The sequence below is a fragment of the Mizuhopecten yessoensis genome, unplaced genomic scaffold (assembly GCF_002113885.1).
Source record: "Mizuhopecten yessoensis strain PY_sf001 unplaced genomic scaffold, ASM211388v2 scaffold10951, whole genome shotgun sequence".
In the NCBI taxonomy this organism is placed as follows: domain Eukaryota; kingdom Metazoa; phylum Mollusca; class Bivalvia; order Pectinida; family Pectinidae; genus Mizuhopecten; species Mizuhopecten yessoensis.
In genome coordinates, this window is record NW_018408803.1 from 317,803 (window position 1) to 344,615 (window position 26,813).

At 35.1% G+C, this 26,813-nt stretch overlaps 2 protein-coding genes across 3 annotated transcripts in view; one reads left to right on the plus strand and one right to left on the minus strand.

Annotated features, from left to right (window-relative positions):
• The window catches only part of LOC110464021 (E3 ubiquitin-protein ligase RGLG4-like), a 50,086-nt gene extending 48,777 nt beyond the window's left edge, over positions 1 to 1,309 (minus strand). The window contains exon 1 of the mRNA XM_021519029.1: positions 1,190 to 1,309. The gene's annotated coding sequence lies outside the window, so the exon portion shown is untranslated. The remainder of the gene's footprint in view (positions 1 to 1,189) is intronic.
• A 123-nt stretch (positions 1,310 to 1,432) lies between these two features.
• Positions 1,433 to 26,594, plus strand: LOC110464013 (Meckel syndrome type 1 protein-like). Of its 2 annotated transcripts, XM_021519019.1 has the most exons (20): positions 1,433 to 1,518; positions 6,466 to 6,619; positions 7,884 to 7,966; positions 8,697 to 8,766; positions 9,752 to 9,861; positions 11,512 to 11,529; positions 14,300 to 14,431; positions 15,104 to 15,234; positions 16,472 to 16,517; positions 16,772 to 16,865; positions 17,221 to 17,263; positions 18,205 to 18,267; positions 18,794 to 18,864; positions 19,248 to 19,326; positions 19,905 to 20,012; positions 21,117 to 21,250; positions 21,630 to 21,712; positions 23,066 to 23,125; positions 24,538 to 24,575; positions 24,907 to 26,594. In XM_021519019.1, exons 1-20 carry the CDS (start codon positions 1,442 to 1,444, stop codon positions 25,005 to 25,007), a joined length of 1,695 nt encoding a protein of 564 aa, XP_021374694.1. In that variant the 5' UTR covers positions 1,433 to 1,441; the 3' UTR covers positions 25,008 to 26,594. The 2 variants fall into 2 exon arrangements, with proteins under 2 accessions (XP_021374694.1, XP_021374695.1); XM_021519020.1 differs by lacking the exon at positions 11,512 to 11,529.
• Positions 26,595 to 26,813: the final 219 nt, after the last annotated feature.

Consider the following 26,813-nt stretch of genomic DNA (forward strand, 5'->3'; position numbering starts at 1 on the left):
GGGGCTATTTAGTCAAGTGACAACCTGAAAATCAAGTTGATACTGAAAATATATATCTCCTAACAAAAGTTTACATTAAGTTGATAATGACATGACCTGACGCCAACGTCCAGTGTGGTCAGTTTCATCTTTTGGGAAAGCCTGCGATAAAAATAGCTACGACAGAAATAGCGCAATATCCGGGCCTTTCAGTGAGTCAAGTAAACGTGTACAGCACTACGCCGTTGACCCGACAACACAGTACCAGTTACAAGTCTGAGTTCACACAAAACGCATTCATGAATTTACACAATACATCGCAAGTAAGAATTATAAATATCATAATATATACCTCTAATCAGATATTTCTGTTCATATTTGGATTTGAATGAAAATGAACAGGTTCAATAAGAGCATGCACACACTGAGAAGGTGTGGCAGGGAGAATTTCAAATCGCAGAAAGTACGATATCAATAGATTACCTGATCACTTATAACGATGCTTGAGATTAAGATGATGTTGGAAGATGGGGGTTTTTTTCAGGATAAATGCATGAAATTCACAGACAGCTGCCGCTAAAACGTACGGCTGTACAGTTAAGGATTTATCCATTACTGAATAAAAACACCAAGAAAACATTGTCTCTTGTCAATTTCTCGACATGAATTGTTCTTAAGGAGTATCAAACTATATAATCATGGAGAAATTTGTGACAGCATTATAAAAAACTTACTTCAATAAATTATCCCTTTAATCAACATTGCTATGTACCATTTTAATAACTAAAGTCAAGATCTATATATCTGAATTTCGATGTTAAATTGGGATCTCTGAATATGAATTGCTAGGGAGTATATATTTCGGGTGACTATAGAGGGCTATTTGAAAGTGTCAATGAGGACAACCCTTGGGGGGGGGGGTTCTAAATAAACACTGTTACCTACAACTTGTTTATTTCGCTGACCTTTTTAAAACACCATCGTGAGTAGTCTTCAGCCAATTGTCATTAAATATTAATGCATGATAAACAACTACATATATTGTCATGGTTTTCAAATAACTGTATAACGTAATGTATACATCTGTACATGTAAACACATGTAGGGTACGAATTCGAACGCCTCAGGCGATATAAACAACAATGTCATGCATGAATCATTAAATCAATAAACTGTATATAATTCATCGAATATGTGAAGGAATACGTACCATTCGAAGTTGCTGCAACTTACATCATACTGTCGAATTTAAAATCCCATGACAAATCCAACAGACTGTTAGGTAGGTAGTGCCTATCAGATTGTCTACCGGAGCAGACACCTGTCAGATTTCAAGCTTTCTTGTAACTGTTGAAAACATTTAATCTTGGTGGTTGAAACGTTTTTTTAAAGATGTCAGCAAAGGGCTTGACAGCTACGCAAGAACAACAAAGCTTTTGATTGAGTCAGATTTAGAGCGGCTATGGCGGACCTGTATGAGCCTGATCTCGGTGCAGCGTATTATCGCTCTAATGACCCCGTTAAAAATCTCAATATCAGGTAATCAGCACTTTAGAGAATTCTTCATTACTCCATCACTAATTGGTATAAAAAAATGTAAGAGATGCTTCTATTCTGGTTTATATCGGTGATGTTCAACCATTGTTTACATTGGCTACCATTTTTGATACAGTAGACGTGCAGCTATTTTTCGGAACAGACAAAAAACTGCTGATTCTTCTTCTTTTGTATCTTTATTTTCAAAGTCCCGTTGCCTTTTCGGTGTTTCTCTTTCACCAACTGATGAGAGTGTATGTGTTAAATAAATCGTAGTTTTTCCAGTGTCTGCCCTGCCTATTTTTGAGGGCAGTTCACCTTTCTCTTTACCCTAAATTCCTTCAAAATAATCTATGCAGTGTAGTGAATAAGCTAAAGAGAAATTTCCTCTAGGAAAGAACTTAATTTGTCTCAAGTTTTCCAGGTGTCATATATATATTTAGTAATTCTTGTGCAAGTATCGCTGAGTGTTTCTGTCAATATTTCCCGGTTACCTTTGTGGGAGCCAATGGTAATGTAACAGATATCAATGCCAATGACTGGTTTACCAGTCTTGCATTTACCCAAAGAGCTAAAGAGAAATTCTACCCAGCTGAGTCTGTAGGAGGCAGCTAGTATTTGGTAAAAGATGTGCAATGATTAGGTTGCCTTACAAGCGTCAGCTGTAGGGAAATTCCCTTTAGCTCAGGGCTGGAGAGCCAAGGGTTGTGGGTTCGAGCCCCAGCGATGGCACTATCATTATCACTATTCTTGTTAACTGCAAACTGGTGCTGTTGACCCTCTCCATTCAAGGTAGGAGAACCCTTGGCAAGGAGTCAAAGACTCTGGGTTGGTGTTAGAAAAAAAAGGTGTGGAATAGTGTAAAAAATGTGCATTGAATTTGATTGGGTTGCCTTACATGCTTCAGCTGTAGGGAGTTTCCTTTTAGCTCAGCGGTAGAGCACTGGGCTGGACAGCCAATGGTCACATGTTCGTGCCCTAGCGATGGCACTATCTTATCACTATTCTTCCTATTACAATTTTACCAAGGTGACATAACATTAAATTTGTTGTAATATCATTCACCAATGGTAAATTGATATTACACTATCATAAGTACAGGGTAGAGGTGAAACTGGTGTTGCATTCTCTGTTAAACCGGCAGATCATCAGACCCTGATATAGACACAGAGCAGCTCTATCAGTGTTAATCAGCCTCAGCCTGTCTGTCCAATGACCATTGTTTGCCTGATTAACCTACAGTAGCATGTCATCAGGTTAATTATCATGATAGCTCGAATGCTTTTGATAACTACCATTATCTGAAAGAAAGTTACAGAATTATGCCCCTTTATTCTATTGCTAAATCGGTGTCCGCTCAATGTCTCGAGAATGGAGTGAGTGTAATCACGATTATCTGACCATAATTGATAGAGTGATTCCCCTTGATTACATTAATACAAATAATACATGGATTCCATTGCACTCATTGATCAAGTTGAATTATTTTCCCTTTAACATCAATTACTCACAAATAATAAATGTTTCAATGATGCAAACAGCTGGTCAACGTATGATGGGCGTATTAATAATACAAATTCAAATGTACGTGTGCGAGACCACCTATGTGTGACTCGCTTATCAGACTGTTTTCTCAACGTCAATAGGTCATCCAATTAACTTGACCCCACTGTTCATTATTGTACAAGAATTATTACACCTTTTGCCATCTGAAGCTTGATAATTGACTTTACAACTTAGACAAAAGCATTAATTAACTCGCCGTCGTACAGCGCGCGCTGATCTGTGACGGCCCTGATTATGTTTACGCAATCAGTGTCAGCCACAATACACACGTGAGCTTATGTAGACGGATCATTTTCTGGGACAAAGATACAGAGTTTCCCTATTTTTAAAAACTTAGTAGTTAATTTAGTAGCCACATCAAATTTTTAGTAGCCAATAAAAAATAAAAGTAGCCAATGGCTACTTTGGCCACCGACAGCGTGAGCCCTGATTATGTACTGCTTCACGCTAACCTTTTTAATATATGAGTCGCTTTAATGTTCTTTAGTAAACGACATTCATTGTCAATATGAGAAAGGGGGATCTAACATCCGTGCAAAGAGTTCAGCGGAGTTCTGTGTTACCAGATGGATTCTACAAGGAATGCACGAGTCCGTCCGTAGTAGTAGAGTTATAAATAGATAAAGATGACCATGACAACGTCGTACAGGGTTTACCAGCTTTAATCATAATTACTTAGCAAATTTCAACAAAGTCGTACAGGGTTTACCAGCTTTGATCAAAATTATGTTAGCAAATTTCAACAATTGTACAGGGTTTACCAGCTTTAATCAAAATTACATTAGCAAATTTCAACAACGTCGTACAGGGTTTAAAAGCTTTAACCAAAATTATGTTAGCCAATTTCAACAATTGTACAGGGTTTACCAGCTTTAATCAAAATTACATTAGCAAATTTCAACAACGTCGTACAGGGTTTACCAGCTTTAATCAAAATTACATTAGCAAATTTCAACAACGTCGTACAGGCTTTACTGGCTTGAATCAAAAATATGTTAGCCAATTTCAACAACGTCGTACAGGGTTTACCAGCTTTAATCAAAATTACATTAGCAAATTTCAACAACGTCGTACAGGCTTTACTGGCTTGAATCAAAAATATGTTAGCCAATTTCAACAACGTCGTACAGGGTTTACCAGCTTTAATCAAAATTACATTAGCAAATTTCAACAACGTCGTACAGGGTTTAAAAGCTTTAACCAAAATTATGTTAGCAAATTTCAACAATTGTACAGGGTTTACCAGCTTTAATCATAATTACATTAGCAAAATTTCAACAACATCATACAGGGTTTACCAGCTTTAATCAAAATTTCATTAGCAAATTTCAACAACGTCGTACAGGGTTTACCAGCTTTAATCAAAATTACATTAGCAAATTTCAACAACGTCATACAGGGTTTACCAGCTTTAATCAAAATTACGTTAGCAAATTTCAACAACATCGTACAGGCTTTACTAGCTTGAATCAAAAATATGTTAGCCAATTTCAACAACCTCGTACAGGCTTTACCAGCTTGAATCAAAATTACGTTAGCAAATTTGAACAACGTCGTACAGGGTTTACCAGCTTTAATCATAATTACATTAGCAAATTTCAACAACATCATACAGGGTTTACCAGCTTTAATCAAATTTTTTTTAGCAAATTTCAACAATTGTACAGGGTTTACCAGCTTTAATCAAATTTTTTTTAGCAAATTTCAACAATTGTACAGGGTTTACCAGCTTTAATCAAATTTTTTTTAGCAAATTTCAACAATTGTACAGGGTTTACCAGCTTTAATCAAGATTTCATTAGCAAATTTCAACAACGTCATACAGGGTTTACCAGCTTTAGTCAAAATTTCATTAGCAAATTTCAACAATTGTACATGGTTTACCAGCTTTAATCAAAATTACGTTAGCAAATTTCAACAACGTCGTACAGGCTTTACTAGCTTGAATCAAAAATATGTTAGCAAATTTCAACAACCTCGTACAGGCTTTACCAGCTTGAATCAAAATTACGTTAGCAAATTTGAACAACGTCGTACAGGGTTTACCAGCTTTAATCATAATTACATTAGCAAATTTCAACAACATCATACAGGGTTTACCAGCTTTAATCAAATTTTTTTTAGCAAATTTCAACAATTGTACAGGGTTTACCAGCTTTAATCATAATTACATTAGCAAAATTTCAACAACATCATACAGGGTTTACCAGCTTTAATCAAAATTACATTAGCAAATTTCAACAACGTCGTACAGGGTTAATTACCAGCTTTAATCAAAATTATGTTAGCAAATTTCAACAATTGTACAGGGTTTACCAGCTTTAATCATAATTACATTAGCAAAATTTCAACCATCATACAGGGTTTACCAGCTTTAATCAAAATTACGTTAGCAAATTTCAACAACATCGTACAGTCTTTACTAGCTTGAATAAAAAATATGTTAGCCAATTTCAACAACGTCGTACAGGGTTTACCAGCTTTAATCAAAATTTCATCAGCAAATTTCAACAACGTCATACAGGGTTTACCAGCTTTAATCAAAATTACATTAGCAAATTTCAACAACGTTGTACAGGGTTTACCAGCTTTAATCAAAATTACGTTAGCAAATTTCAACAACATCGTACAGGCTTTACTAGCTTGAATAAAAAATATGTTAGCCAATTTCAACAACGTCGTACAGGGTTTACCAGCTTTAATCAAAATTTCATTAGCAAATTTCAACAACGTCATACAGGTTTTACCAGCTTTAATCAAAATTACGTTAGCAAATTTCAACAACGTCGTACAGGCTTTACCAGCTTTAATCAAAATTATGTTAGCAAATTTCAACAATGACGTACAGGTTTACCAGCTTGAATCAAAATTACGTTAGCAAATTTCAACACCTCACCGGCTTCATCAGTTGGTGCTGAAACTTAGTAAAGGTAATTTGTATTGAAGCCGTTTAACCCAACACAACTTTAATCTTGTCATGGCCATCTTTATTCATTGTCAATGTTTGTTGTGAAAATATCAGTCCCTGTCAATGTTTATTTTAAAAATATCATTCATAAGTTATTATCAAATATCAAAATGCTGAAGTTTGATATATAGATTAAATTTCTTTGAGATTAGTAATATATTTTTAGTGGTAATTAATAAATTATAAGTATTTAGCTGTTTTTGGTTGGCACCATTAATGTCATTTACTCTTTCAAGTTGGCATTTATATTGTCCATGAATGCTAACTCAAAGCAGTTAAATCATTTATGGAGGTTGCTCTGGGTCAGCAACAGGGTGGTGTTACTTGACAATTAACGTTTTGCCGTGTTTTGCAGAGAAAAATATTTGAATCAAACTAGATTATACAGCTTACTTTTCAAACTTACTATTTTTCAGTGTCAAGTTGGAAAGAGTGACTTCGTCTAGCATTGTACCTCAACAGGCAGATGAAAAAGAAGATCAAAATGTGGAAATGCAAAACATGTCTGATGAAGTTCAGAAAGATGAAGAAGAGAAAGTTTTTCATTGGCAGGAGAAAATTTTCTGTTTGGTAATTATTGATTTTATTTACTATTGGGTAGAGTATTGATTGACATAATTAAAGTGCTGAACTAGATTTTACTGGGTGTGAATCCCAGTATCAGTGAGCCTGTGTTTTAAAAATAAAATGAATTTATTTATTTTAAAAGAATGGTGAATAAGTTATGTTAATCTACATTAATGATCGCTCTCTTGGCCAGGAGTGTTTTAATGTGGTAGGAAACCAGAGCACCTGGAGAAAACCCACGTGGTCGGGCAGACATACCTTTTCACATCTGATTGGGGAAACGAACCCCGGCTGTCTTGGTGAAAGGCGAGTGCACTATCCATTGTACCACCCAATCACCATCCTCGATATCCAGGGGTTACACTCAAATTCACTCTCTGCACCCCTGGAATATGTCAAAGCAAAATTGAAGGCTCAGTGTGCGCCACCTTGTGGATGAGACGAGAAGACTAGTTTGGTCCTTTGATGTACATCAAAAGAATCTGTCTGTCGCGTAACGGCAAAATGAACTGGCTTTGAAGTTAGGTGTCGCTCCTCTGTAATCTTTAAAAGACAGGTATCAGCCTAGCGATTGGTCAGGGTTTTTCCCTAACACCAATCAAATAGCTAGCCACGTGCCTTCAATTTTGCTATGACATATTCCAGTTGCGCAAAGAGCGAAAGTGAACGTAACCCCTGGAGTATCGAGGATGCCCAACCACGCGAACAGCTGTGTCTTAATTCTCTGCAGACATTAAGGTAGTGTCAGCATACAGTGTTGCTGGTTTACAAGATAATCCCCCCTATATTAGAGACACACAAATTGCAGCCCAAAGTCTGGAGGGTGAACATTTCCATGACAGTTAATTTAATAAAAAAAAACATTTTTGCAATCTGGTTAAATGTGTGGTTAACGTATTGAAACAGTCAAGATGAAAGTTAGATTGTAAAATATGAATTTTCAAAACCTTTAAATCTCATGCCATTATTTTGTTGTGGGTTCATTATCGTAATTAGATTAACAAAATTATTTATAACCTGTTTTAACAAGTGGTAACAGTTGTTTTGGAGAATTCAATAATAGTATTGTGTTCTAAAAGGTTGCTTTAAACTCAGTTAATAAATTGATTTTGGAAACTGTCAATCTTGACACATTATTTCAGCATTTTAAGCAGCTTCAGTGAGTCTGCCTAGTAGTACTTTCGTTGATTTTATATTTTTTAGAAGAAAATTCCATTAGCTTGCAAATTGTCAACAATAAAATAAAAAATATTTTGTTTACTTTCAGAGGGAAGTTGATCTGTACAGTAATGAAGCCAACTGTGAAGGGGTGATGGAAAAGAAGTACCACAGAGATGTCACTGAAATTCTGTAAATATCTTGACCTTTTACCCCAGGGGGTTTCCAGGTCATTTTGGGAATAGTTGAGAAAAAATTGAAGCATTAAGGTGTTTTTTTCTGTGTATGTTTTTATAAATAAAGTGGATATTATGAAGTTATAATCATGGTTATTAGGTATTGAAGTAATTATAAGAATCAAAACCTCAAAAAAATTGATTTTTTCTTTATCGGACCGACTGATGCTTAATATCTATTGCACCTAATTCTGACATTAATTTATTTCATTTTATTTGATTTTTCAGTTTTATATAAGATTTTATTCATTATGATCTTGAATTCTATAAACGCTTTGAAACACTGTAAAAAACCTTTGACCTCTACATATTCCTCCCCATGTAAATATTACTATTTACCCTTATGTTGATGTGTATTTAACCTCTGAGCCCTGAAATATCACATTGATGTTCTTGAACCAGTTTGCACCATTTCACATCACTGATACCACGGTAGACGGATTTAAATGAAATGCATTATTTTATCGACTATAGTTACGTCAAGTTTTAAACTTACATTTATTACATCATTGTCTGAACATTTTCTGTGTCATTTTCGTAACAATGATATCAGACGACTGTGTAATGAAAAATCTATAGCAACGTATCAAGAGTTATCTCCCTTGTATTGACTTTTTTAAATGCACCTGTTTGAATTGATTTGTACATTTAAACATGTAAAGAATCTTCTGTGTTTATTTTCACAGGGATAAAGGAAAGCCTAACAACCGTCTGTTTTCATATGTAGACCATGACAAGTTTAGTCAACATGATGAGGTATGATTACTGAAATTCTGACTTACTCAGATATACCTGTCTCATCTGACCCCCTATGAGACACGAGATATTTTTTCAAATAAACCTGTTTAATCTGGCACCCTGTGGATACATCATGTTAACCTGTTTGATTTGAATCCCAGTGTGACCCAACAAACTGGACAGATTTGATTGTCTAATCTGACACCATCTTGGACTAAATATGTTGGTCAGATTAACCTTTATAATCTGACCCCCTGTGGGACACAATATTGATCAAATTGACCTGGCTAATTGGACACCCTGTGTGATACATACTGGTTTTTGTCATATTAACCTGTCTAATCTGACACATTGTGGTTAACAATGTATTGGTCATATCTAGACATGATGTCAGAATACACAAGTCTTATTTGGTATTTTTTTTTAAATAGGATACAAAATTGTGTTGGGTGTTAAAATACTCAGGGGTCAGATTAGACAGGTTTCACAGTGCAGTATAACCTAGTATTTTGAAAAGTTTTAACTTTTTAAACAAATCCCAGCTCAGACCTTTGATTTACTTTTCTCTGTGTGTCCACAGATGTCTGCAAATCCTTGCTATAGGAAAACATATTAAGACTTGTCCACACAAAAATTATAATTCCTTGAAAATCTTAATTAATGATAAACAACAGATGATTTCCAAAGGGAAAAAAAGAAGATAAAAATAAAGAACAAATGTAACTTCAGTCCCAATATTTCGGCCTCCTGGCTTTCTTCAAGGGCGAAAGTCAATGTTTGTTTCAAGTAACGTCCATCTTGCTTATTCAGAGGTACAGGGATAAGCAAGATTGACGTGATTTGAAACAACCGTTGACTTTCACCCTTGAAGGCCAGTAGGCTGAGATATTGGGACCTAGAGTGACATTTGTTCTAATTAATTCATATGAGGTCGGGTGGTTTGTTATATGAATACCCATTATTATTACATCGACATACACCCGGAATTACAAATTTTTTTCAGACGATTAAGTACTTAACTACTTCAGCCAATGAAAAGCCATCACTTCTGTCCGAGAAAATGGCCAATCTGCGGCGACGAAAAGTAGGCGGGGGCAAGAAAGAAGTAAACAGGTAACGCTGACATATATTGAGATTTTCGTAACTTAACCCAAGCTTTATTCAAACTGTAGTTTTATAAGAGAAATAGAGGATTTTTCTTGATACTACAGTTCGTATTTATTGTCTACCAAACTTCTCATGTCATGTATACGTAGTTCAGACAATATTAGTCAGTTCATACTGTGAAAAGTGGAAATTTTCATGGTGTGGAATGTTTTTCCATATTTTGCAAATATTAATTCATAGATAATAAATTAAAATTTATTATATAAAAACAAATTTCAAAAACCACGGCCAGCACAAAAATTTCCTCACTGCAATCAGTATATATAGAGTCACAATGCAATGTTATTCCCATATAAAAAAAAAAACATTTTTAAAGTATTCAACATATATTTACTTGTCATGCCTCATAATAACTTTCAATGAGTTTTCCCTCAAAACACAAACGAATCTTGTCACTGAAAATTTACTTATGAGGCATTTAGAAAGTTAAAGTACAAGGAAATTAATGTTTTTTAAATTATTTTTAGTACTTAATGTATACTGTTTACTGTGAAAAACTTTCACCTAGTCAAATATTTGCTCTTTGCCAATGAATTCCTTGTTCGCTCAGTGTAAAGGGGCCAAGTGATTTAGGCGTCTTAATTGACATTGTGCTACCACTAGCCCTCCACCACTGGGTCGCGGGTTCAAGGCTCACGTTGGGCAGTCGCCAGTTACTGGCCGTAGGTTGCTGGTTTTTCTCCGGGAACTCCGACTTTTCTCCACCACCGAAACCTGGCACATCCTTAAATGACTGTAGCTGTTAATAGGACGTATAACACAAATAAACCAAACCAAACTAAACACTCTGTGTAAACTTTCACCATTCATGTGAAGTTACTATGTATTGTATGTTGTATACTGATTATAATATAGCTGTCATAATAAATTCACTCTCATTGGGAAGAGCGAAAAAGGCAAAAATTAAACAGCAGCAAAAAATTCCTGGTATAAAGTTGTTAGAATTCGCAAAAGATTATATTTTATCTTTATTTGTAGTAACCAAAGACAATGCAGAAAATCAACCGCCCAATGAATATCAATACCATGAACTATAATCTCCAAGAATATTAAATGTTTTATAGACACCAAAGAAAAACTCTGTTTACCCTTTGTACTGCCGAAAAAATGAAATTTAAACATGATTAATTTTATATGATCCTTTGTATAAAGACCACCTGTCTATAATGGACTGTAATACCAGTTCACATTAACACATACCTAGCTTTATTTGAACCTCTGTGTTAAGACCACCTGTCTATAATGGACAGTAATACCAGTTCACATTAACACATACTTAGCTTTAATTGAACCTCTGTTTAAAGACCACCTGTCTTTAATGGACAGTAATACTAGTTCACATGTACACTTACTTAGCTTTAATTGAACCTCTGTATAAAGACCACCTCTCAACACATGTCAATAATAACATTTTTTTAGTTCCTCAATCAACTGTTTTATGAGTTTGAATGTGGTTTTGCATTGTAAAAAATATTTGTGGTTGGCAATGTTAAATATTTAATTTTAAATATTTGTGAATTAAAATTTATCAATAAAAATTATGTAAATGGTTTCCATGGTAACTAGACAAGAGCTTTGACCTTTGTACCTTTTCAGAAGAAACAACGCATTCAGGTAATGTTCCTTACTCGTGTATATCCCGTCAGCACCGATGGATTGTTCTCTGCCACATCTACATGTATCTCGAAAATTCTGTCTATGTTTGTTGGTTTGAATGGTCCTATGTTCTTTCCTTCTCTTGCACATTTTTTTGCACTGGTATTTTCTCTAGTTTGCAAACGTTTATTTGTTTATTTGTTTGAACAGTTCTACGTTCTCTCTTTCCATTTCACCGTGGGTTTTCTTTGCACCAGTATTTTCCCTACTTCTATAAGATTTCTCTGCTTAGTTGTTTGAACAGTTCTGTTCTCTCTTTCCGTTTCACCACTTTTTAGCTCACCTGGCCAAAAAGTCCAAGTGAGCTTATGCCGTGGTGCGGCGTCCGTCATCCACACGTCATCCGTCCGTTTTCAAGGTCACAGGGGTGGAATATGTTAAAATCTTTAAACAACTTCTTCTGAATAACCAGAAGGCCAAGGATGATGCTATTTGGCCAGTAGCATGCTTAAATGAAGGGCTATTAAGTTTGTTTAAATAAATTACCTTGACCTTTATTCAAGGTCACTGGGGTTGAATACGTTAAAATCTATAAACAACTTCTTCTGAATAATCAAAAGGCCAAGGCTGATGATACTTTGCCAGTAAGATGCTTGGATGAAAGGCTACCAATTTTGTTTAAATGAATGACCTTAACCTATATTAAAGGTCACAGTGGTCAAAAATGTTTAAAACCTATAAGTGACTTCTTCTGAATAACGAAAAGGCCCAGGATGATGATATGTGGCAAGTAACATATTGGGATAAAGGGCTACAAAGTCTTCAAAATGAATAACCTTGACTTATATTTCAAGGTCATAGGGGTCAAATATGTTTTAAACCTTTAAATATATTCTTCTGAATAACAAAAATGCCAAAAATGTTGATATTTGGCCAGTTACATGCTTGGACGAGGGGCTATTAAGGTTTTTTCATTTGAATCACCTTGACCAACAGTACAGGTCATATTTGCTCATATGTGTATATTCTTTTGCATGACCTACTCTCAATATACAAAAGGTCTAGGGTGGCTATATTTGGCAGGTTGTATGCTAAGATTCAGGGCTATAAAGATTGTTCAATGTAATTACCTCGTTCACCTTTAAGTCACAGGGGTCAAATGTGTTTAAATCTTTTAACAGGTTCTTTTAAATGATTTATAGTCATAAGTACTGATATTTTGCATGTAGCTTTATTTTAGTCCACTTTTAAGGTAACAAGTTTGAGATTAATACCAGGTGAGCGATGCAGGCCCATTGGGCCTCTTGTTTACCAGTATTTTTCTACATTTCCTAAATATTTCCTTGTTAAATTGTTTGAACAGTTCTACGTTTTTTCTTTCCATTCCACCGGGTGTTTTTTTTGCACCAGTTTTTTCTCTATTTCTATAAAATATTTCTCTGTTTAATTGTATGAATAGTTCTAAGTTCTTACTTTCCATTCCACCGGGTGTTTTTTTGCACCAGTTTTTTCTCTATTTCTATAAAATATTTCTCTGTTTAATTGTATGAATAGTTCTTACTTTCCATTTCACCTTTTTTTTGCACCAGTAGTTCTTTACTTCTATAAGATTTCCTTTTTTAATTGTTTGAATAGTTCTATGTTCATCTTTCTGTGTCAACACTTTTTTGCACCAAACATTTCTTTGTTTAATTATATGAATTGTTTCTCTCGCTCCGTTTCACTGTTTTTTTGCATGAGTATTTTCTCTACTTCGTTTAATTGTTTAAATAGTTTGGGTTTTTTTCTCTTTCCGTTTCACCACTTTTTGCACCTGAACTTTTTCTTTACCGTATTTCCTCTATAAAGTTTGGTGTTTCATTATATATATATACATTATTATGTGTGTTGAATTATGATCTTTTCAAAGCTTACATGAGAAAATATTTAAAATTAGTTATAATGCTTATATTCTCCATCTGACTATCTTCTATGTGTCCTTCATCTGATGAATAATTTACATTTAAAGGAACATATGCTACCTTACCATAACATTATCTCCATTTGAAAAGAGTTCCCATTAAGAAATTTTGTAAATTATACTTAGTGGGTGTTCATCCGAATCAATGCTTGTAAATGCACTAACTTTAAGTGTTCTCGGGAGTAACGATCTTTCTTGAATCCAATTCTAGCCCCCCCACCCCACCAACCACCACTTCTTGCTGGCTGAGTCTCTAGCTTATTCCAAATCTGAAAATCACAGACTGTGGTGATCCCTGATGACAAAAACACACACTTCATTTTGATACTTGATTGTAAATATCAGTAGTTAAAGTATTTTGAACTGTTGACGATTGTTATTGAATTTAGAAACTTGTGTTTATTGGATTATGATCTATTTATGTTTTATTGTATTGTCAATTTGTTTCACTTCTATAAAAATCATCAAATCATTTTGTGATTTAACTCAGAATGATTATATCAGGTTTATGGTGTGATTAGAATTAGCTTCTTTCTTAGACACCTGTATGGGAAACTGTGGAATAATTTATTTTCATTTTGTGATGGTGCCCGGGGGGAGGGGGGATTTATTATTCGTAATTGTATTGGAGTAAAAAAAATGGTGAAGTTTCTCTATTTACAAAATCAGATCAGATGTACCGTATTGACATTGAAACAATGTGGCAAAGCTACTGTACAGTGTCAATATAATACTGTAATTCCATAATTCTTCGAAAAAGCTTTGACAGCAAATAAAGGGGAGGTAACTGCATCATATGGCTGACTTTTTTATTATTATTATTTACAGAGATGTTGGTTTTGTACCCAAAATAAACACCGTTGACTACGATCCGTCAGATGAGTTACGGAACAGGAACCACATCATGGCCGCCCCTATGCAGGTTCATTACATCATGGCCGACCTCAGTCGTAGGGAGGAGTAAGTAGAAGAGAACGGAATTTAAATCTATGATGGTGCAGCGATTAATAAAAATTATTTAAAAAATTAAAGGTATTTTGAACCTATAATACAAACTTAGTTGATATAAAGTACAGAAATTATTTTTAAATGTAAGGAACTAGGAAGCAGTGTAAATAGGGAAAGTTGAATATTTTATGAAATTTAAGAAGGATTGCTTTTGTATTGTTTCACATCTTTATCTGTAAAAGGTGGTGAATGGTTTTATTTTATAACCATCAAATTTTATCAAATTATGGAGAAGAGAATGAGACAAAAGTTTTTTTTAAAAGCAATGCTGTTATATTTATTTTCTGAATTAAAATTATAGATGATTTTCATTTGATGAGTAGTACACATTTTTAAAAACTGGCAATATTTCATATTTTATACAGAATAACAGGAAATGTTAACCTTTGTTTCATCTTGCCTTTTTCTCTTGAACTAAAGGATAAATATTTGCAATATCAGTAAATGCACATTGTCAAATTTAACAACAAGCGTATTTGTTTTTACAGATTAGAGGGCTAGAAAATTTGATGAATGGAAATATCTGAGCTTAGCATATTTGCTGTGTTTTGTTTTACCTTGAGATAATTCTTTATGACGTTGAACTTTTTACTGATGCTATGATCTTGACCGGCTTTGTTTTAGGGGCAATGGTACTAAAGAAGAAGAGGCAGTGTTGTGTACAGTACAAATAGACGCTAACGGGGTGATATCCTTGCAACCTGACTTCAACAAAGGAAAGAAACCGTATGTGGTGGAGAATAACATCAAGGGAGGTAAGTCTAATTTTATCACGAGAGAATTAAACTATTAAACGCTTTTTTAACATTTTTGGTTATTTAGGGATAATGCTCTCCTAAAGTTTGGATATGTTTGATTATACCTCTGACCAGACTTATAAAATCTACCATGTAACTGAGCGAGATTGGGATATCCCAGTCAAGGGCTAAGATTCTGTAACATAATCCCAACCGAGGTGTGACCAGAGGTTGGGATGTTACAGAATCTTAGCCCGAGACTGAGATACCACTAATCCTGCTCAGTTACAGATTATTGATTATAAGCTCACCTGCCCGAAGGGTCGAGATGACAAATTTAGCGAGTGTATAAAATGAGAATACGTTTCTATGACTGCCTAAATATTCAGGTGAGCGATACAGGCCCTCAGGGCCTCTTGTTTTTCTCACATCTTTTAGTTAAAAAAAACATACAATTTTGCTAAAGACTACAAGTTTCCCACCTTGGACCCAGAATAAAAATGGCCTTTACGCTATTAAAGTTACATTTGATGCTTCCGCATAAAGATGTGGTCCATTCTCACAAAGAAAACCACATACATTTTGTATTTTACAGTGTAGATCATATTTTATCTACGACATCAGGAATCTAACAACATCAAAATAATACATATAATGACAAAACATTTCGAGCAGTTAACGTGCAGATGAATATATGTTGTGTAGAAATTCCGCAAAATGTTGCAAAAAGGTACCAGACAGATCGGACGAGATAGAAAAATCTAGCATGGGGTATGACGTTGGCTATCTCTGTCTAAGATGCAAGAAAAGGGAACCTTCTTCTTAGCTCGGTCGGAAAACTAGAAAACCTGAGGTCCCAGGATCAATCCTTAGCAAAGGCATCGAAAAATATTATTTCCTTCGTTACATCTCTGTGGAGAAATAAATACTGGATTCCTATATAACTGTACTGTGTGCTGTTAGCTGGTTATATCAAATGATCTCACTTGTTAATTGAGCAATGATAAAAGGCTTATGTCAACTACTATATCATTCTACTGTCTGCTTTTGAAAATTGTGATGACTTTTGATGATAGCAATGAACTTGTTAAGAAACAGCATGAGAATTCTTCTATAGGAATATCCATTGATTATTTTCCACCTGATTTGGAGAATATCCCCGAAGGTTTCTGTTCACAGGAAACATCTGCTGAGATGTATTGCCTCTTTTGTCACCTCAGTTATGTGATATATTACTTTCGTTTGTCCTTTTTAGATGTTTTTGAATACACAATAGAACACAGCTCAAAGACCATGAACAGGTAATGTCTATTTCTTACTGTCATATTAGTGTAGGATATAGCTATCCATGTCAAACAACGATGGAAAGTTTAACATCCCAAAGCACTTCACAAATGTCATATTTTTTTCTTGAGTAAAAAAACTGTTTTCCACAATAGTTTTGACCTTCACTGTAACCATGACCTACTACATGGCCTTGACATTCCCATAAATAACCTTGACCTTGACCTTTGCCATGGTGATGAACCTCAGTGTGACCTTTTGTTCATTACAGACAGGAACAAGACAAGGAACAGAAGATGTACCGCGAGGTATATAGCCGACACGCAGACTTCCTACAAGCTTGTGTCGGCGAGGACTTTGAGCTTGTGAGTAATGATCTTTGACATTTTTACAAAAATGCTTCAAATCCAAAACAAATATTTTCTATTTTCTATTAATCAGAAATTGATAAAAAAATAATTTGAAAAAAAATAATTCAAACCAGTTTTTTGACTTTCGATGTTTTTAAAATGTTGACAAAAAATCTTTAAAATCTAAAATCCAAAACATCCAGAAATTTTCTACTAAAACAATTTTGTGAAGAATGCAGAACTAGGTTATAGGTAGCTCTGACCCACTATGGCCTCTTGTCCTGCTCTTCACAGCAATTTGTTGTCAGATTTGATGGCTTCCAGCACTGTCTGCCTGTGGTATTTGCACTGATTTTATATTCTGTTTCAGCCTCCAATGGGCGTTCTAAGGTTACTGGTCTATGGAGAAATGGGTAAGGATGCATTTAATATTTAATAAAACAGCATTTAGAATATCATTTATAAGTTACATTGTAATGCTTTGCTCCAGCTCTATTTGGGTTTTTTATGGGAAAAGAAATAGTTTTGTGGTGAAAAGAAAAAAAAATCATATATAACTTACATATATTTCAAATTAAGATAATTTATGTTATGTGAAATAGATATCATGGAAAAAAATCATGTCAGTTACATCAAACACTTTTTTATGAAGAAAATACATTATGTATTGGTGTTTAACCCTTTTACCACTGTAGACCATAATGGATTCATCCAGATCAATGTATGGTACAGTCTACTAAAGTTACATAGGGGTGAAAGGTCTAAGTTTTTTCAAAGTCTGCCATCTTAGTTTTTCATAAGATTAATCTTGCGTTATTGTAGGAAAAATGCTCAATCCTGTCGTTGTTGAATAGCTGTAAAATAATTTTAAATTAAAAAAATAAAAAACAAAATCAAACATTACCTAATTATTTGAAATTTCTTTTTCCGGCATTACTACAGCTTTGATAAATCATTTCTAAAAAGAAAAACAAACCTTGCAGTATTTTCATGAAGAAAAAAAAAGATATGAAATAAAACAAAAAATAATTAACAACTGGTGTTATGAGTGTATTAATTCAGCGGAGCTAGATCGGGGTTCGAATGCTGGACCTCAATTTGTTATACTGTCACATTACCAACTCTGCTTCCTGGTCAACAAAGGTGCTGTGGCCCAATTAACGTACTACAGTTATATCTGGAACAAAATTAAGGGGAGGTAACTGTATATAAAAAAAAACACTGTTGAATTCTCTAGTGTTTTGTCTGCATTTCGACAGGGATCCCTTTTAAGAAATAAAATCATCTTTAAGAAGCTTAGGAAACTTCAGGACACTTAAGAAGTTGTGTTATCATTTTTGTTTTGTCGTTACAGAATGTGCCCGAGACTTCGAGTATGATGACCTGTATCTACACTTCTTTGTTGATCTACCAAAACGTAAGATATCCATAAAAAATCTGGTCAGCTTACATTAAATTGTTATTATATTTTATGTAGAGCTACACTGATTGAATGGCTGGATTCAGTTCCCAATTGCAAAGTTTTTTCCCATTCAATCAGGGCTTGACGTCATATGGAGCCCATTCCATATTGAGGCCCGTCCCATTGAAGTTTGAGCGGATATAGTGATCTGCTTGTACATCTCTCTAGTGACTTATTTATGAAAATATCTCAAACATGTAGTGCATGTAGTTTGATTTGTGTCATTGGATCACTTTTCCAGCACGTCAACTGTTACAGCTTGGGATTAAATTCCGTCTTGTGAAGTCGGCCGTACTGTTCTCTGTGTATGAGATATTTAACCTACCGCAAAGTGATCAACCTCTGCTTTAACAGGTTATTGTATGAACCAAAATTCTCAAAAACAATTGAATTTCCAACTATGAAATCAATATTTAATGGCCAAATAAAATCGGCAAAATTTTGATGTCTGTAATTAATAATCCACAATTTTTATTCACAGATTGGACGGCTGACCGATCACAACAGTTGTCCTGGGTAACGCAGACGTGTAAGACGAAGGTCGAGCGACGGGTAAGTGGTCAGTGACCTTCAATGTCATTGAAGGTCACTCTAATGAAGCATTTTTGTTTGATTATTTGGGATGAGTCCAGGCCAAGTATTTGAAAATTCTCTTAGAGTTTCGATTTTCATCTTAGAACAGTATTTCCAAAAACGTTGAGTTGCGGCAAGAAAGGTGGATTTATAGCTCAAAAATCTACTTAGCAAAAATAGCTTCTATTCAAAACTCAATGTTTAAAGTATATTTTCTCATAATTTTCTGTGCTGATCATTTGATATTTTGTTGTCTTAAATGCAAAAATAACATTTTTTTAAGAAATACTGTATTATAGTAACAGGTTTTTAGAAAACTACTATAGACATGAATTTTAGTCTCATTTTTTATTCATTTCCAGGACAACGTCGCGTACTTCAGTTTCCCATTCAACTTTGAACTGTTCTATAAAGACACATCAATCAGAGAGCAAGATAAAGGTAACAAAAAATTCATTGGGGAAAAAAACCAGAATTATATTCTTAAATATCTGAAGAGGTATCAAATATATATCATTGAGATAGTAAAGATGAAATATTTTGTCACATAAGGTCCATATTTTTAGACAACCAAGAGCTGTTTAACTTAAACAAATTATTACCTGTGGTTATAGGGCCTTTGCAACCAGCCAATATCTTTTTCAACTACAAGGGGAGAATACAGCCGATTCTACCATTTTGGCACTCACAGCTTGTATTCAACATTCATAAAACTTACATTCAAACAAAACATGATAAATATGGCACTGCTTTGCATCTTTGAACAAGATACTTTACTCCGCTTGTTCCAGTCTACTCAGCTGTAAATGAGTACGTGGTTGTGCAGTGCTGGAATCGCCGAAATAACAGCTCCGGCTGTATGCTCCCCGGGAGTTGAGAAAGATATTGGCTGGTTGCAAAGGCCCCAATAACCACGGATAATAATTTGTGAACTGCTTTGAGACGACCTACGAACTAGGTTGTGATAAAGCGGTATATATAAGAACCTGAAATTATAATAATATTTTTTTGTTTTCCAGAGCCGCTCCCCCACTTCCCAATCATCATGGTAGAGGTCTTGTCTCTGGACATGTGGAACAGATTCCGTACGGAAGGGTACACCTACATAAACATTCCCACACACCCAGGTAAATTTCTCAGTCTCCATTAACATTCACCCCTGAAGACACATTTGAACTCTTCCAATATGCAAAGCTTGGAATAGTTCATTATGAAATTTCAGGGGTGAGTGAGTTAATCCAGGAAAAAAATCTCCATTGCAAGTCGCCCAGAATACTATCATTATAGCTGTGGGACTTAAACATTGACTTTCAAACTCTGAAATGATTGACATTGTAATATAAAGTAGTATATTATGATGGTAATCATATTGGTTATGATGGTAATCATATTGGCATGTGCATTTGGATTTTACCAACCAAATTAGCAGTTCTTTCGTAAAGTGTTCATAGCCAATATTTTTGTATCCCCCACTTTTCAAAGAAAATTGGGGGATATTAATCTGGGTCTGTCCATCTTCTGTCACCTTTCTGATTTCAACAAAACTTGGTGTGCACATACATTTTATAATGTTTAGGACTAAGTTAGCTTGTCAATGTCATCTGTGCATATTTACGCATAATTAATTACTCTCTATACATTTTGATTGGTTTATAGGTTTCCATGCAATAAGTGCAATAATAATGGTTCTATTTCAACAAAATGTGGTGTGCACATATATATTAGCATGTTTAAGACTAAATTCGCTGGTCCATGTCATCTGTGCATCCTAAACTTCTCTCCTGTAATGGATTTCTATATATCAAATAAATGAGGACAAATAACTGCACCTTGTCTTGTTCCCAGACTCGCGAAAAACTCAGGATATCAATCAGTTAAATCTATATATGGTTACTCTCAACGATAACACTTCATCTAAAACATGTCCTTCAAGCAGGGGATATTCCACAAATTTGCTTGTTTTAATTTTTAGGTCACCTGAGCTTTTAGCTCAAGTGACCTATTCCTATTCGTCTTTGTCTGTTGTCGTCCGTCGTCTGTCGTGCTTCACGTTAATCCAGCCATCACTAATCTGGTTGTCCGTCTTTCCAGTCAATGTTTTAGGGGACAGAAATCCCCTTTTCTATTCAAAATAATCTTACATTGAAACTGTCTGTACATGGCCATAAGGGGAATCCGTGTCCGTCAGAAATGTTTTAGTTCATGGACGTATCATTTTGTCAATATGACAGGTACCTACAAAGAGAACGCTCGTTGTTGGCGACCCATCGGGAGGTCAGCAGCAGCAGAACTACGCAGGTTTTTCATCGGAGGCTCGCCCGAGCTCGAGGACATCACTTACACAGCCGTCCCATCAACATTCCAGGTAAGTAAGACTGGTAGCGCCATCTATATTCCAGGTAACATGTACTGGTAGCGCCATCTACATTCTGGGTAACATGTACTGGTAGCGCCATCTACATTCTGGGTAACTTAGACTGGTAGCGCCATCTATATTCAAGGTAACTTTGACTGGTAGCGCCATCTATATTCAAGGTAACTTAGACTACAGCACCATGGTAATATTATTGAGATAAAAACCATATTCTGCAATATACAGTGAACCTGGATAAAAGGGGAATTATAAATTGGTGACATAAAACTTTTGTTTTGCTCAAATATATTGCTTTTTTTCAATTTGTGATCTGATATTTCATAATACGTTTTCTGGGCAGTGACCTTTATATTTTGTTGTTTTTTTGTAGGGGTCACACTTGAGTAAATATGGGTTCCGGACAGAATCCACGGGAACAGTCAAAGCCAAACTAAACGTAATCCTACAGTCACAGTACGTACCCAAATTTAATATATTGAAACCTGAGTAATCAGAGTAATTGTCTTATCTGATACCTGGGTATTCTGACATCTTGTCTTATCCGATACCTGGGTATCCTGACATCTTGTCTTATCTGATACCTGGGTAGTCTGTCTTATCTGACCCCTGAGTAGTATGCCATTATGTCTTATCTTACCCTTGAGTAATCTGCCATTCTGTCTTATCTGACCCCTGAGGTTTCTGACATCCTGTCATATCTGACACATGAGAATTATGACATCCTGTCGTATCTGACACTTGAGTATTATGACCTGTTTAATATGACCCATATCTTCATGCATCTTGTCTAACCAGATGAAAATGCTAGAAAACATTTGATGTAATACTACCTTACCATTATATTTTGGTCATATTTTCACGATATTTATACACTGTGATAATCTCAGAACACAAACAAACAAGCTTCCATGTTTCAAAATTTGCAGGACAATCTAATCAAATTGAAATATCAGAACTTTCACTCACGAAGGTTTAACATTGAACATCATTGTGATCCTGTGCTATAGACTAATGTGATTCTTCTGTAACAGAAAAAGGAATACTGGGCTTCCGAACCCTCGATCTCCAGGTTCCTAGTCAGACGCTCTTCCACTGAGCTAAGGGGAAATCCCCCTATAGCTCGTAGCTATAAGGCGACTGTAATTCTATGCACAATTAAAATCGGCCACACTTCAATGACACAACACATGATAAGAAAATTAACTTAAAATATACAAAAGTTGAATGTACAGTAATAAAAATATATACTGTAGTTTGCTTGGTGATAATATCAATAACAACATATCTTTGTTTGTCAGTTAAATTTTCGGGGGCCGTGGTGGCCAAGTGGGCATCTGACATTCTGCTACCACCAGCCCTCCACCACTGGGTTGTGGGTTCGAGGCCTACGTTGGGCAGTCGCCAGATACTGGCTGTAGGTCGGTGGCTTTTCTACGGGGACTCCGGCTTTCCTCGACCATCAAAACCTGGCACGACCTTAAATGACCATAGCTGTTAATAGGACGTAATGTGGTACAAAGTCATTGGGGAAAATCATCCTTTCACTTGAACTTTGAACTTGTGCATTAAAATTATGGTGGTTTTTTTTGGTTAATAGAATGGTTTACCCTTTCATCCCTATGTCACTTTAATCAACTCTACCCTGCATTGATCTGGATGAGTCCATTATGGTCTACAGTGGTGAAAGGGTTAAAGGAGATATACCCATTGAATTTGATAAAGTGAATTTTCAGATAGTAAAGTTCATTGGAATTTAGAAAAGACAGTAACTTTTTAATTTATGATATTGTTCCATCTTTATTTCAGAGGTTTCATGGAGAAGAAAGCCAACAAAAAGACATTGGGAAACCTACTAGACAACTTAGGGTAAGTTACTGTGAAATGTTACCGATTGTGTAGGCAGACGGGGTTGTAATTGTGTCAGATAAGGCTTTTTTTTATCCTATTATAATAATTCTAATGAGGAATCTGATGATCATAATTTGTCCTTTTTTTCTTATATTTTTTTTTTTGTCAAGATGATGAGCATAGTTTTTCTTTCCTAACGGGTATCGCTGAATCATGACCGGAAGCGTTTTTATATCCCGGGTCCCTCGTGTGGTCCAAGAAAAACCCTGGAATCATCAACTCAAAACTCAGGAATCACCCATTCCATCTGACAATCAGAAGAAACAGGCTTTCAAAACTTACATTGTGTTCAATTTTAGCTACAGTATTTTAAAGAATGACAACCCCTGGTTACAATGGATTAATGTGGAAATATATATAAAACTTGGGAGTCTAAATTTTTCTTTGCTAGATTGTGCTCTATGACCTTGACCTATTGACCTTATTCTTCACAGGTTTACCTCCATTTGAACAGTTTAATCTCCTCTCCTCATAGAAAGTTAACTGGTCAATGATCCAATAACTTTCTATGAGGAGACTCCAAATTGTATCTTTCCACATTAACCCTTGAAATTTAACAAACAGCTACCGATGAAGTGAGATTGATCCCTATTGGGTTTTGGGGTCAAAAGGTCAATGGTCAAAGTCACGATGAAGTCATTGTGCTAAGATGTCTTCTGGAATCAAAATGGAATGTCTCTTCAAAAATATTGTACTTTCACGGCACGACTTTTTCCCATTGGTTATAACAAAGTAAACTTAATGTATTTTTCAATGATTAGGAAACAAGTTATTTCAACTGATATTAACCAATCATGTTGACCTGGAAGTTAGCTCGCAGAGGGTCTTAATGTGGGAGGAAACCTGAGTACCCGGAGAAAACCCACGTGGTCGGGCAGGTGACCCCATACCTATTCACGTCCTATTGGTGAAAGGCGTGTGTGTTCTCCACTGTGCCACCCGACCTCCTATTGGTTAATGGGAAACCCTAAAGATAATAGGGTTGGGAGGTGAAAGGTCAAGGTCAATAAATCTATTTTTGTAAAAATGATTGAAGAAGAGAAGTTTTGTTCCTCTCCCGTTCATTTCAAATGAATCACAAAGCTGTGAGTACAGGGGTAGGGTAGAAGTAAGCCAGAAGTGTTTACATTTTTAGCTCGCCTTTTCGAAGATAAAATAGGATAACATTTTAAACAGGCGAGCATTTTGTGGCTTTGACAATTTACACTATTAAAGACATAACGATACCAGTTGCTGTTTGAACCGAAAGATCTGTTTGAAATGAAGGATCAAGTTTGAATCAGCTTTAACTTTGTACATCAGCCATTTATAGAGTTGTGAACTGTCATGCTTTTAAGAGTTTGAAGAATTTTTGCCTCCTTCCTTTTCAGAATAAATGCGGTCCAAGCCAATATTGCCAGTGTTCTTGGTAAGTATTTCATATCTGGGGTTTTTTTGGGGGGGGGGGTTCTTATCTTTCCTGTCTTCTTTCTTTATTTGTTTTCTATTCTTCCGGTAGCGTCGCCCAAGGCACCCATCCTCATAATATGTCCCTGGCTGATGCAAGGGTGGTAAAACCCACAAAAGCATATAACTGTATCTGGAACACTGACTTTAACTTTTTGCAATCAGATAATCATGCTACTTCATTTTTCCTTATCTTCACATATTGAGAAAGGTAAGATGACCATAAACAGATCTATTGTTTTCTTTGGCCTTACTTATAAAATTCAATATTTTGGTTCTTTTTATATTTTCAGAGGCCTTTAAGAAAGCCCGGATAAGGATGATGCAGGCACGAGAGAGCGCTACCAGAGACCTGTTCCAGGAAGCTACAAAAAGTCGAGAATTAGCAGCATAGATCAAAAGTCTGACTGAAGCAGGTGTTCATTATAAAAGGTCAAGACTACAGTGTCAAGTGTCAACAGCTTTATTAATAACGTCACAATGAGGTTAAATTTTCATTTTGTGATCTTTCACATTTTTTGAAACTGAAATTTTGCTTTTTCGGTGATTAAGAATATTCACCTTTGAGTAATTAAAACAAAAAGACTGAAAAAAAATGCAGAAATAATTTGAAATTGAGAAAAGTTTAATATTATGATAAAAAAAAATCTTTTAATTTGATTTTTTTTAAAAAGCTGATGGCAATTGTTTCACCTGGATCCTGACAATTTAAAGACATTGTTTCTGAAACAATTTAGAAAAATCCCTAGCGACACTGTTTTGATTTGGCATTATAAGAAATGGAACATTAAGGAGCCAACAAACACTGAACAGTATCCCTTTTATAAAATATTAGGGAGTTTCATGAACGACCAGTTTTACTGAATCCATTTAGAAATTTAAAAATTTGTGTCATCAATTTGGACTTTAATTGGAACTTGGTGGTATGGTAAATGTTGGAAAGTTTTGAAAGCCTTAAAGTGTTGTAAAATTCTAAAGTAGGCATTGAATAGATGTGACAAAAGTATTTCAAGAAACGGTCAACATTCATTTTTCATGTCAACTACCAGTGTCTATGGATTGTAACATTTGTTTCCAGCTGAGCATTTTATACAGTTTCATAGAAGATTAACTGTAAATTTTCCTGCTTATATTGTTATTTGAGTGTATTCTTGGCTTTTGAACTGTTGGGAGAATATGGCAGCTATGAAGGTGATCCCAAAATGAATGATTGAATCAAATTGTAACACTTTGAAAACATCGATTCGAGTTTGAAGCAAATATTTTGATTTAAAAAAAATTCTAAATTGTTAAAGTTATGTGGGCGAATCTGTCGTCGTACCACTAACCATATTATCATCACTTGTTTTTATTACTGTGGTAACAAATCGACTGTCAAATACAGATCGCCCATCATGTCATGTGATTATAATAAAATTCTGTTACCACTAGCCCTCCACCACTGGGTTGTGGGTTCGAGGCTACGTGGGGCAGTCACCAGGTACTGACCGTAGGTCGGTGGTTTTTCTATGGGAACTCCAGCTTTCCTCCACCATCAAAACTTGGCCCGTCCTTAAATGACCATTGCTGTTAATAGGACGTAATGTGGTACAAAGTCATTGGGGAAAATGATACTTTCACTTGAACTTTGAACTTGTGCCTTTTAATTATGTTTTTTTGGTTAATAGAATGGTTAAAATGGCCATTTAAACACATTTTCTGTCTATACATTTATTGCAAGGAATCAAGATTGTAAACCAGCAGCATTGGTCATGTGCCATGAAACTCGTCAACAGAATAATGAGTTTTAGTGATACAGAACTAAGTAATAACAGTGATGTACTGGAGAAAACGTGACTTCTGAGAATTTAAGACAAAAAACATGTCTTATAAGTCTAGTTTAGTACACCATAACATGATATTGAACGTGTAATTACTCCGTCCTTTTGTATATATATATATTTGTAGATATTTTGTAATGTTTTGTAGATACAAATGCGCAAGTTTTGTATATATATAACTAATATTATAAAACTCAAAATAAAACAAAAATACCAAAACAGACTCTGTGGTTGTAGTTTTGTACCGACTTATACAGGACTATACATAGTAACAAAGTTGAACCCATGCTTTGGAAATTTAAAATGCATTTTTTTTTTTAGATTTGCTGAGTTGAATGGAGTAAATTATGGTTTAACAATTTAGTTTCTGGGTGGATTTG

What these genes read in the sequence shown, in the direction of transcription:
- LOC110464013 (XM_021519019.1), top strand. Translation starts at nt 1,442, where the DNA reads ATGGCGGACCTGTATGAGCCTGATCTCGGTGCAGCGTATTATCGCTCT. An exon ending in GACCTCAGTCGTAGGGAGGA is followed by an intron (nt 14,432 to 15,103) that starts GTAAGTAGAAGA and finishes GCTTTGTTTTAG; the next exon opens with GGGCAATGGTACTAAAGAAG. An exon ending in CTTTGTTGATCTACCAAAAC is followed by an intron (nt 18,268 to 18,793) that starts GTAAGATATCCA and finishes TTTTATTCACAG; the next exon opens with ATTGGACGGCTGACCGATCA.